The 12,580-nt window shown below is 42.3% G+C and overlaps 1 protein-coding gene across 9 annotated transcripts in view; it reads right to left on the reverse strand.

Annotated features, from left to right (window-relative positions):
* LOC139352897 (uncharacterized) overlaps positions 1–12,580 on the reverse strand; it is a 208,582-nt gene that overhangs the window by 30,042 nt on the left and 165,960 nt on the right. For all 9 annotated transcript variants that reach the window (XM_070995563.1, XM_070995562.1, XM_070995568.1 and 6 more), the window contains 2 exons: positions 3,449–3,577; positions 3,059–3,366 (listed from right to left, as the gene is read on the reverse strand). In XM_070995563.1, the coding sequence (XP_070851664.1) occupies positions 3,059–3,366; positions 3,449–3,577 (437 nt within the window). The remainder of the gene's footprint in view (positions 1–3,058; positions 3,367–3,448; positions 3,578–12,580) is intronic.

The following is a 12,580-nucleotide window of genomic DNA, read 5'->3' on the forward strand; positions in this document are numbered from 1 at the left end:
ACGCAGATTCCTGAGATTCCTGCGCAGCGCAAGTTTGTTTCAGCACAGTGCCACGCCCACTCTAACGCCCACAAACCGCCCAAAACTGTGGCTCCTACAGTTTTGATGCTAGAATAAAAATTTTAACTGAAATGTATTGTTCTCATCAATACCTATCGATTGACCCAAAAAAAAGTTTGCCACGCCCACTTTAACGCCCACAAACCGCGAAAACCTGTGACGCCCACAATTTTCATGCTAGATAAAAAATTTTAACTGAAATGTATTGGTCTCGTCGATACCTATCGATTGATCCAAAAAAAAATTTGCCACGCCCACTCTAAAGCCCATAACGCTTAAATCTGTATACCGCCGGTAGGTGGCGCATTTTAATCTCGCTTTGCTGCTTGCATATCTCCATATAGCTGAGTAACGGGTATCTGATAGTCGAGGTACTCGACTATAGCGTTCTTCCTTGTTTTTGTATGGAGCCTTGCGGAATAAGGTTTGGATCCACGAAAGAATAAGTAGAACCGGTATCAACGGTATTCTAGTGGTTTCGGAGAATTAGATAGAGTGATTACTATGTAGGGAGGGGACATACCGTGCGTTTTCTTGTTTATGTAACTGACTTGTCGGTCGAGGCTTCTTGTCGAAAATTTGAGCTGTCGTCAATGTTGTTAGAATTGGAAGCAGGCCTTTGTGAAGTGCTGCTACGGTTTTTATCAGTGTTATTCCCCCCCGCTCTGTTGTCAGTAATCTGTCTGTTGTTATTGAAACGACTCTGGCTTTGATTCGAGCCTTGACGGAACGGATTTGCCGAGGAATAAGAACTTCCACGATAATCCTGCCCATAAGTATTAGAAGAGTAGTTATTTCTGCCACCAGAGTTGTTCTGATTAGAACTTCTCTGGAAGGCCCTATTACGGTCTGAGTTGAATCTATTGTTCTGTGGTTTGTTTTGTTTTTGATAAATACAATTCTGCGTGGCACCACTCGTAAGCCATATCGGTCGTTGTCGGATTTCGGGCTCGGATGACCGTTCTGAGTGGTCCTGTAGCCCAACCAAGAAGGCATTAAGGCAAATTCCATCTTAAAGAGCTCTTTTTGATGTTGCACTTACTCCGTGGTCTGGGTCTGTGAGGAGTAACAATAGTTCACTACGGAGTCTAGTGATTTCGAAAATCAATTTACCCAAGGACAACCCATTGGGGAGGATCTGAATTTCGTTGATAAGTATTGGTTCTGTCTTCTTGCATGTATACATGCGTTTGAGGTTTTCTCTAATACTGTCCCATTCAAGTTTGGTGTGCAAAATATTCCTATAATTTTGTTTCTCAAAGTTCTTAGTAGTAATTGTCCGTACGGGGTTTGATCTGTTCCCCTTATTAACATAAATATCTCCTCAACGCTTACAATAAATTTATGTAGGGTACCAGAGTCCTTTCGAAAGAAGGCAACTGTTTAACGAAGGCTTGTATATCGATGGGGCTCAAAGTGGTATTTAGGGTAGTGGTAGTTGACGTGTTCAGGATGTTGCTAGTACTATTGGTGGGGCTAGTGGTCCTAGAAACCCCCGATGCGTTAGCCGAAACCATGATCCATGAAACCATGATTCCTCCCTAATATTTGGTATGCTGGTGCTACTCCTGAGTCCTAGTCTGGTTCTTGTTTTTATACCCTGAGTTCCTGAGCTTCTTACGCAGCGCAAGTTTGTTTCAGCAGAGTGCCACGCCTACTTTAACGCCCACAAACCGCCCAAAACTGTGGCTCCTACAGTTTTGATGCTAGAATAAAAATGTTAACTGAAATGTATTGTTCTCATCAATACCTATCGATTGACAAAAAAAAAGTTTGCCACGCCCACTTAAACGCCTACAAACCGCGAAAACCTGTGACGCCCACAATTTTTATGCTACAGTTTTGATGCTAGAATAAAAATGTTAACTGAAATGTATTGGTCTCGTCAATACCTATCGATTGATCCAAAAAAAAATTTGCCACGCCCACTCTAACACCCATAACGCTTAAATCTGTATACCGCCGGTAGGTGGCGCATTTTAATCTCGCTTTGCTGCTTTCATATCTCTTTTTAGCTGAGTAACGGGTACCTGATAGTCAATATACATTAACTTGCTTTTACTCTCACTGCTTAAATAAATATTGTTCTGCGACAGACTTACCTAGGAATCGTATAGGTATCACTTTTAAGCCACTGGTTTATTTTATTTAACTACGTTAATTGCGGGTAAATCAAACTCCTTCACATAAGTAAACGCAAGTGAAATAGACGCAAAAAGGCGCGTGCTTTCCAAAAAAACAACAAGCAAAAACAACAACGGTTCCGCTAAACCGTTGTTCTGTTTTTTTTGGCATGTCCCGTTTGCTCTATGCACCTTTCGCTGCACATAAAAGCAGGGTATTTATATACATATCCGACTATGCAATCTACATTTTTATGGCTAGATCTAGTGTCAAAACACTATGCTCCACCATAGCGTTCCTTCTCTCATTAAAAGAGGAGAACCCAAATTGCCCAGAACTTCTCCCAATCAAAAGATATTGGGCAATAGTTACGAAAGGATGGCAGAACCTCAAAAGACGTGTAGGACATGAAGAACCAAATAGGCGGTGTTAAACAAAAATTTCGATAATACTTAAAACAAAGTGTGCAGTTTCTTTTCGGCACTCTCCAGTGATCAACAAAATATATTCGCATATACACCTCTTATCTTAAAACATGTGAACGCCAAACAGATTTAATCATTAGATCTTAAACGGACGTGGTTAGATTGACTATTATTATAATTCTAGAGCTTAATTTTCTTGTCGGTGTGATTATAACACGTGGCCTACAAAGATCGTGCGTCCAAAGAATGTTGTAGAAAAAGTTGCGCAGCCTATAGCGTGACCACTTGGCCACATAACAAAAGCATTTTGGAAAGGTGGCTTTCGGTCTGACGGATTTCGTTGCAACACATACACTATATGTTCCTTCTACACTTTGAAAAATTATCAAACAATGTGGCAGACCTAACGTTTTAAAAAAACAGCATTTAGTTGATTTTGAATTTCTTACCTGTAATGCATTTGGCCACATGCAGTTTTCCAGAGCATTTTCACTATTGTAATCGGTACTTTCTACTTTATCAACAGAACGAGTTGTGCCAAATACCGATTCAGAGCCAGTAACAGTGGTGCTGCTATCTTCAGCGACTGATTGTACTGGAATTTCAAGGCCGTAGCCAACGTTCATAAATCTGTTAGATGGTATCTTCAGTGAGGGTGTACCAAAGATGGACCCACGAAGAAGGTGCTTTGTCCTACTCCGTATTTCAGGTCTTGCTTTCCCAGACCCAGGACATAGTTCTTCGATGCTGAACCCATCTTTAAAAATAAATCCGAAGAATTACATGTAGATGTAGATAAGCATCGACAGCTAAAAAATGTGATTGCATTGTTAACTTACCCTTTGCCACGAAGTTGTTGTATTGGGCAAACTCGATTGAAATGCTGGTACCGCGGGGGCAGCCTATAACCACTTGATCCGAATAACAAGCCGCTTTCTGATATGTGCGCAAAGTAGCCGATAACAAAGCTAAGTTTAAATGAAAATATGAAAATAGAGGGGCAAATTATTTATTTATTTCATTCAGAATTTATGAAAATGATTTTATTTATTCAAAAAATGTAATACTATAACTTTTGTATGTTGAAAGTGTTTTATAGGCAAAGTGCTTGAAGCGTACCGATTGAGACATTTTTAAGAAGTGTACAAATTTTGTGGGGACACATTTTTTATTACAATGTACGATAACATTTCTTTTGTATGTTGCAGGTGCGTTCGTCACCACAGCTCACCTGTTAGGCAATGTTTTTAGTATACCCGATACTCGTATAATAAAAGGATATACTAGACTCGTTGGAAAGTATGTAACATGTAGGAGGAACGTTTCCGACCTTTTAAAGTACATTTATTCTTGATCAGGATCACTAGCCGAGTCGATCTAGCCATGTCCGTCTGTTCGTATGAACGCTGTGATCTCGGAAACTATAAAAGGTGCTAAGCTGGGATTAGGCATCAAGATTTGAGAGATTCCTGCGCAGCGCAAGTCAATCTCGTCAGTGTTCCACGTCCACTTTATCGCCCACAAACCGCTTATAAACTTAAAAAAAATCGTAAATGTCGCGGATATCTCAGAAACTATTAAAGATATAGAATTGGGATTTCAGATTTAACTGAAATGTATTAGTCTCGTCAATACCTAAACAAAAGTTTGCCACGCCCACTATAACGCCCATAGCGCTTAAATCTGTCTGCCGCCCAGATAACCATATATTGAGATCTCGGGTAGGTGGCGGGTTTGGTTTCCTTAGCTGAGTAACGGGTATCTGATAGTCGAGGTACTCGACTACAGCATTCTTCCTTGTTTTGTTTATAATATACACCTTTAAGCAACAACATATAATTAAACGTTTCTTCTATTTGGGCTGTATCGGCGAATCGTAGTTTTTTTGTGTTTCGGAGTACATTTTCTTTGATTTTATGAATATTGGTTGTAAGCCCAGTGTTTGGTTGAGCTTTAGTCGATTACTTAAGCTTGGATCGATTTCTGTAACTTTCAGAGCTAAAGGGCGCTAAATTAGGCTGGAAGAGATTTCTGTGACATCCCTGTATAAATTCAAATCAATTCGTTGTGTTAACGGGTAGATGGTATTCGTTGAAAGGTATGTAACAGGTTGATGGAAGATCTTCAGACTATAATTGAGTAGGTAAAAAATTTAGGGGTACGACCACATCCCACACCGTAAGACCTAAAGAAAAGCTTTTTTTTCACATTTCAAAGGAGCTATGTATGTGTCTCCAAAACATTTAAGGAGCAAAAATAAAACTAAACATTGGTTTATAAAATGAAGAAATCATAAAAGCAAAATAAATCTTGGTATCACCCATAATTTACATGGCCAGATTTAAAATTAGTTTTTATACCCGTTAATTGTATGAAGGAAGCGTTTCCGACCCTTTGAAGTATATTGTTGATCAGGATCAATAGCAGAGTTTAGACTTTAAAAGCTAGCATGTTTGATATTTCGGAAAATTTAAAAGCTAGAATTTGGGATTTAACAATTGGATTCTATAGTTTCTTGCGCTTCAGCAGAGTGCCATGTTCACTCTAAAGCTAGAAAATACATTTTAACTGAAATGATGTGCTCTCGCCATACCTATCATTTAACCAAAAACTATTTCTAGCGCCAACAAACCGCCCGAATCGTCCGTATAAATCTGATATCTCGAAAAACAATAAAAGCTAGAAATCGGGGATTGAGCATGTTAAATGTGGGTGCCACACTTTCAAATATAACAATTTAAAATACATTGCTAAAATCAGTCCATTAGTAAATAATATATATAGCAAGAAGATAGTCAACGGCACCACAGCGATTAGATATGTAACAGTGAACAGTGTAAAATGTAGGCTAGAAAAAATGTTGTTTCTTCGCTTCTACTTGAAGTTGTACTACAAAAAGTAAGGTAAATTTGTTTGTTTCTTTTTTCGTGGTTTTTTGCACTATGAATTCCTTCCACCCGGCAAAACTGTTAATAAGAAATATTACTTGAGAGTTATGCGTCGTTTGCATGAAGCAATTCAACTAAATTGATCAGAATTATGGGCAACAACAACTCTTGATTTTTGAATAACGATATTGCACCGGCTCACATTTCACTTGTCCTAAGTAACCATTTCGCCAAAAATTCGACGCAAATCGTTTCTGCAAGCCGGAAAGCGAGATTGTAATGCGTAATTATGTAATTGATAATTTTGTGATAATTAAAAAAGCGCAAGCTAAGAAAGCGATAGCGATAACAACAAAACACGAATCGGACTTGCCGTCGGTTTCCTCTGAGGTAATGTTTGATGAGGTAATGTTATATTTGAATTGGTAGTCTAAACTGTATAGGTTATTTGTTATAAGAATTCGAAAAACTACCAAAAAGTGATGATGATCTTGAACCGGTAAGCCGGAAATCATAAATTTATTTATTCTCTGTGTGAATGATTTTAAGACGTCTGAAAGCATTTCTTAAACGGCGATCGTTAAAGTAAAACACGGAAACTAATTTCTATTACCGCTTAATGGAGAAACTAATACTTCTTGCTTACTTGTGTGTATTCAAATATAAAAAAATGCCTAACTGAATTCGAAAAAAAATTTCGTTATACAAAAAAAATTGAAAGTTTCCTTAAAAAGACAAAACTAATTATACCCGTTACTCATAGAGTAGAATGGTATATTGTATTCTGGGAAACGTATGTATCAGGTGTAAGGAAACTGTCGGGTCACGCAGCCGCAGCAGCCAACTAACTTCTTAATTCGATCTCTTATATTAATGGCATCGCGAAAGGTAGCTCTCTTTATCTAGCTCTCTCGTCTTTTGTGTACTTGCATTTTTCGGCCCAGCTTTCGGCTGGCTGTCCGTTTGTAAAATCAGTACGAATTCTGATCTCGACATAAAACGCATTCTCGTCTCGCCTGCTGTACTCTCTCTCGCTAATAAATTGTTAACAAGCCTAAAGCAACCTGAAATTCGTATTTTAATTTAGCAACAACTAATAAAAAAGCTTATTAGTTCAACATTGGTGACCCCGACGTGATTTGTGCATAAATAATACTAAGTGCAAATCATATAAGTCTATTTATTGACTTTTTTCATTCTTGCTTCTGCGGTGCCAAAGCAACAATCATAAGGCCTTAAATGCAGTGAGCGCTATAAATAAATAGCAGTTGGTGATTGCGGAAATTTACATATAAGGCGCAAAATCAGCTGTACATAGAAGCGTACATAGCCAAGTAACGGGCTGTTATTCCCTCGTTTGCTTTGCGCTCATCTTCCCGCTGGAGCCGAATTTCGGGCATTTCGTCTGCTGTTGTTGTTGTAGCCATGCCTACGGGAGCTTTTGGAGATGTTACCGCTGATGCAAACAGGGCAATATTTTTAAAGCGCAAGGCAACGGCTTTATTTAATAGAGTGGAGCGCTTAGTGGATTCCCTATCAAGTGCGGCGTTAACTTCATGCGACGAATCCGGTCTTCATGTGAGGTTAGAGTTGATTGATGAGCTTCAAGAGTCTTTTAAAAAGGTGCTCGGTGAGCTCGAAGAGTTGGATTTAGAGGAAATTGAAAGTGATTTAAGTGAGAAATTTGATGACATTCTCGTAACTCTGAAGTCATCGGTTCGTACCGAAATTTCAAAGCGCACCTCACAGCTTCTTTCGCATTCAACTTTTGCTGACGGCATCACTCCGGGTGTTTTTGGCCCCCAGCAGCGTCAGCCTCGACATAGGGCAGCATTGCTGCCCCCACTGGAGCTTCCAAAATTCGCTGGAGGTTATGCAAATTGGTCTGACTTTTATTCTATGTTTACCACGATCATAGATAGTCATCCGGACCTCACCAACGTAGAAAGGCTGCAGCATCTACGATCATGCCTGAGGGACGCAGCGTTGGAAACTATTCGCTCATTGGAAATTTCGGATGGCAACTACGCAATTGCTTTAGATTTGCTGAAAAATAGATTTGATAATCGACGTTTGGTTTTTCAGGCACACATTATTGAGATCCTGGGACTAAAGGCGGTGCAGAGTGGTTCCGTCTCGACACTTCGGGATCTGTCCGATAAATTCAATGCTCATATTCGTGCTCTCAAGGGACTGGGCACGACAGAACAAATCGCAGGATGCATCATCGTCCAAGTTCTGTTCCAAAGGTTGGATCCGGCAAGTCAGGCAAAGTGGGAAGAGCGTTTAGAGGACCCTGCCTTCGTCAATTTAATTCCTACGTGGGAGTCAATGGCATCATTTCTGGAGCAGCGATGCAGGACGTTGGAGACTATGGATTTCGCCATGGCAAACTATACGCCGGGCAATCAGGTGGGAAGTAACAGAATACCCAATGCGCGTAGATCAGCATTTGTTGCCTCGAACGCTAACCCCTGGATTTGTATATTCTGTAATGATACAGGGCATTCCATTTCTTATTGTCAGAATTTTAAAATCCTGTCTCCTGCGAATAGGTTTCAAGAAGCGAAGCGGCTCGGTCTTTGCATAAATTGTCTTAAGGTTGGTCATCAAGTTCGGCAATGCAACTCTAGTAGTTGTCGTTCATGCGGATCTAAGCACCACACCCTGCTTCACCTGGGAAACTCACCTTCTTTTCCTTCACAAGAAGGAGCACAGCTTCAAGAAACACTTCCTTCTGCTTCACCCTCTGCACTGCCTTCCACTTCGACTGCTCTTATTGCACAGGAATTTAGTAATGATATTGTGCTCTTAGCAACGGCTAGCATTTTAGTAAAAAACTGTTCTGGGGTTTTCGTTCCCTGTCGAGCTCTACTCGATTCGGGCTCCCAACTGCATCTAATAACGTCCCGATTCGCAAATCAGCTTCAAGTAAAGAAAGTAAAATCCTCAGCATCTGTAACTGGAGTTGGAGATTCCAGTTTTGTGACGGACGGTCACTCGGTCAATATTACGATTCAGTCCCGAACTTCCGAATACTCGGCCAACATTACCGCGGTGATTGCTCCGAACATAACACAGCGACAGCCTAGCTTCAACGTCGACATTGGCAGCTGGAACATACCCAAAAATATACAGTTAGCTGACCCAAGGTTTTATGCTCCCCAGCGGGTGGATCTTTTAATCAGAGCCAGCCTCTTTTTCGAGATGTTGTGCGTTGGCCAAATCAAGCTCCCACCTGGGTTACCCCTAATTCAAAAGACGCGTCTGGGTTGGGTTGTTTCTGGAGGCTATGGCCTTTCCAATGGCTCGGTTTTAATGTTGTCTCAAGATGAACTTCTCGCTAGTAGAGAGAATAGTTTCGATCGGTTAGATGATCTTCTTCGACGATTTTGGGAAGTGGAAAGCTGCGCCGAGCCAATTATACGCGCTACTAAGGAAGAATTGGACTGTGAAGCAGATTTCGTAAGACACGTCAATCGTTTGCCAGCTGGTGATTATTCTGTTCGGCTGCCTGCCAAGTTTAATCTAGATCTTTTGGGAGAGTCCTACCAGCAAGCTTATCGAAGATTTTTGTCCCTAGAGAGAAAGTTGAATCGTCAGCCATCTTTGAAGGCTCAATATGCAGCATTCATAAAAGAATATCTCGATCTAGGACATATGTCATCAGTTTCTGCCGCTGACATCGGGTTGTGCCGATATTTCTTGCCTCATCATTGCGTCATAAAGGAAGATAGCTCCACTACAAAGCTTCGCGTAGTTTTTGATGGATCGGCGGCCAGTTCCTCAGGCTATTCTCTCAACGATGTTCTTATGGCAGGCCCTGTTATTCAGCCTAAGCTGTTCCAGATTCTTCTACGGTTTCGTTCACACCCAGTAGCAATCACAGGAGACATTTGCAAAATGTACCGTTGTGTTAGGGTTCAGCCTGAGGACAGCCATTTGCAATGCATTTTGTGGAGGGACTCCCCCCAGGATCAATTGCGGGTGTTTAAGCTAGACACCGTTACTTATGGCACGAAGCCAGCATCATTTCTGGCTGTGCGAGCTATGCATCAGTTGGCAGCAGACGAGCATACAGCGTTTCCGCTTGGGGCTGAGGTCATTCGTCGCGATTTTTATGTGGATGATTTGATATCTGGAGCCAAGTCCAAGGAAGAGGCAGTCATCATTATGGATCAGGTATCAAAACTTCTAGCCAAGGGAAAATTTAAGCTTAGAAAGTGGTGCTCCAATGTGTCGGCTGTTTTGGATGGAGTTGCAGACAAGGATATGGAGTCCTATTTGAAGTTTGATGATGGCACTGATTTTGCAAAAACCTTAGGTCTCGCTTGGGATCCAGTCTCTGACCAACTACTGTTTTCATTTTCGGTCTTACAGTCAACTTCAAGCCCCTGCAGGCGATCTGTCCTGTCTGCAATAGCGCGATTCTACGATCCTCTCGGGTTGGTTGGACCTGTGATCACAAAATCGAAAATTTTCCTTCAACAACTGTGCAAGGAGAAGTTATCCTGGGATGAAAGCCTTCCTGAGTCACAGAATACGGAATGGAGTGCTATATGTACGAGTTTTGGGCAGATTAAGCATGCGTCATTTCCTCGGCTGGTTCGTTCTCCAAACTCTGAGAGTGAAATACATGGATTTTGTGATGCCAGCATTGAAGCATATGGTGCTTGTGTCTACATCGTTTGCAAAGGCCGATCTCAATTACTTTGCTCAAAGTCAAGGGTAGCCCCCTTGAAAACACTCACTGTGCCCAAGTTGGAACTGTGTGGGGCGGAGCTCCTGTCTAGGCTCATCGCAGAAGTGTCTGGGACGAATGCATTTGAGGGAAAGGTTTATTGCTGGAGCGACTCTGCTGTTGCGCTTTCATGGATCCGGGACGAGCCGTCCAGATTCAATATCTTTGTAGCGAACCGAGTAGCTGCCATTCAGGAGCTAACTGAGTCAGTGGAGTGGCGATATGTTCCAACTTCTTTAAATCCAGCTGACATTCTCTCCCGAGGTGCTTTTCCTGCTGAGCTCAACGAGTCTCCTCTCTGGACTCATGGACCAAAATTCCTCTGTGGTCCCAAAGCTGACTGGCCGACCCCAATCACTGCTGAAAAGCCAACGCTTGAGGTTCGCCGGAGGATCCTGCTAATAAAATCTCCATATGAAGACATAGTGTCCAGTTCCAAATTTGCCAACTCCTTTGCTGCCGTTCAAAGAGTTTTCGGATACGTCTATAAGTTTAGTAATCGCATCCATCGCCCTACGCTCACGGTGTCTGACCTTCAAGGCGGTACGCTGCTGTTGCTTCGTCTTGTCCAGCGCTCACATTTATGGGATGACATCAAATCATTGCAGTCAAAGGGAATGGTGCACTCCTCCAGCTCGCTCGCATCTCTTTCGCCATTCATTGACCAATTTGGGCTTCTTAGAGTGGATGGCCGGCTGAGGAATTCTTCTCTGGATTTTAATGGGCGTCATCCAATTATATTACCACGGAGTCATTCGGTCACTATTGCCATTATTACTCATTTTCATGAACGCAATCTGCACACTGGGCCACGGGCATTACTTGGCATAATTCGATCCCAATATTGGCCTATTGGGGGGAGAAAGACGGTAATGAAGGCGGTAAACAAGTGCATTAGATGCTTTCGAATGAAGCCTCGAGTAGTGGAGCATATAATGGCGGATCTTCCAAAGGAACGACTTGATGGATCTCATGCATTCGAAGTCACTGGCATTGACTTTTGCGGGCCATTTCTCTACAAGTCAGAGGTGCGAAGCAAGCCTCCAGTATAATGCTACGTTTGTGTCTTCATTTGCTTCGCCACGAAGGCTATTCATCTGGAGTTGGTCAAGGATCTCTCTACGGTATCGTTTCTACATGGCCTCAAACGATTTATATGCACTAGAAGAAGGCCGCGGCAGATTTGGTCTGATAATGCAACCAACTTTGTTGGAGCTCGCAATGAGCTGCTCGAGCTAAGGCGTCTTTTCCTCAGCAGTGATCATCAGAGAGCTACATTGGACTTTTGCCTAGCTGAGGCTATTGATTGGTGTTTCATTCCTCCTAGGTCGCCACACTTTGGCGGTCTTTGGGAAGCGGCTGTGAAGATCGCCAAGCATCATTTCTACCGCGCTGTTGGCACTGCTGTTTTGGCCTTTGAGGAGTTGCGGACCCTGGTGTGTCACATTTCGGCGGTTGTTAATTCTCGACCATTAGTCTCGATTTCAGAAAACCCAGCTGATCTGGATGTATTAACCCCAGCACATTTTTTGAATGGTGGTCCGCCTTCTTCTTTCGTCGAGCCGGATGTGACCAGTCTTAACTTCAATCGCTTGGATGGATGGCAACGCGTGGATTAATTGCAGCAGATCTTTTGGTCCCGATGGAAGGAAGAATACCTAACATTGCTACAACAGCGCTCCAAGTGGCGCACCCCAAAACCTGGCCTGGTTGTCGATGACCTAGTTCTGGTTAAGGACGAAAACTTGCCTCCCATGAAGTGGCCCCTCGCCAGAGTGATCGAGCTTCTCTTCGGTGGAGATGGGGTTGCTCGAGTTGCCGTTCTGAAGACAGCATCAGGAGTGACAAAGCGAGCAGTAAACAAGCTGTCTCTGCTACCCCTTAAGGATAATGTTGAAGCCCAGGCTTCCAACGGGGGGAGTATGTCGGGTCACGCAGCCGCAGCAGCCAACTAACTTCTTAATTCGATCTCTTATATTAATGGCATCGCGAAAGGTAGCTCTCTTTATCTAGCTCTCTCGTCTTTTGTGTACTTGCATTTTTCGGCCCAGCTTTCGGCTGGCTGTCCGTTTGTAAAATCAGTACGAATTCTGATCTCGACATAAAACGCATTCTCGTCTCGCCTGCTGTACTCTCTCTCGCTAATAAATTGTTAACAAGCCTAAAGCAACCTGAAATTCGTATTTTAATTTAGCAACAACTAATAAAAAAGCTTATTAGTTCAACAGAAACTTTTTCGACCCCAAAAAGCATGTTCTTGATAAGGATCACTAGACGATTTGATCTAGTCGTGTCCGTCTATCCGTGTGAGCGCTGTGCTCTCGGAAACTGTAAGATCTAAA

The sequence above is a fragment of the Drosophila suzukii genome, chromosome 3, assembly GCF_043229965.1.
Source record: "Drosophila suzukii chromosome 3, CBGP_Dsuzu_IsoJpt1.0, whole genome shotgun sequence".
Classification (NCBI taxonomy): domain Eukaryota; kingdom Metazoa; phylum Arthropoda; class Insecta; order Diptera; family Drosophilidae; genus Drosophila; species Drosophila suzukii.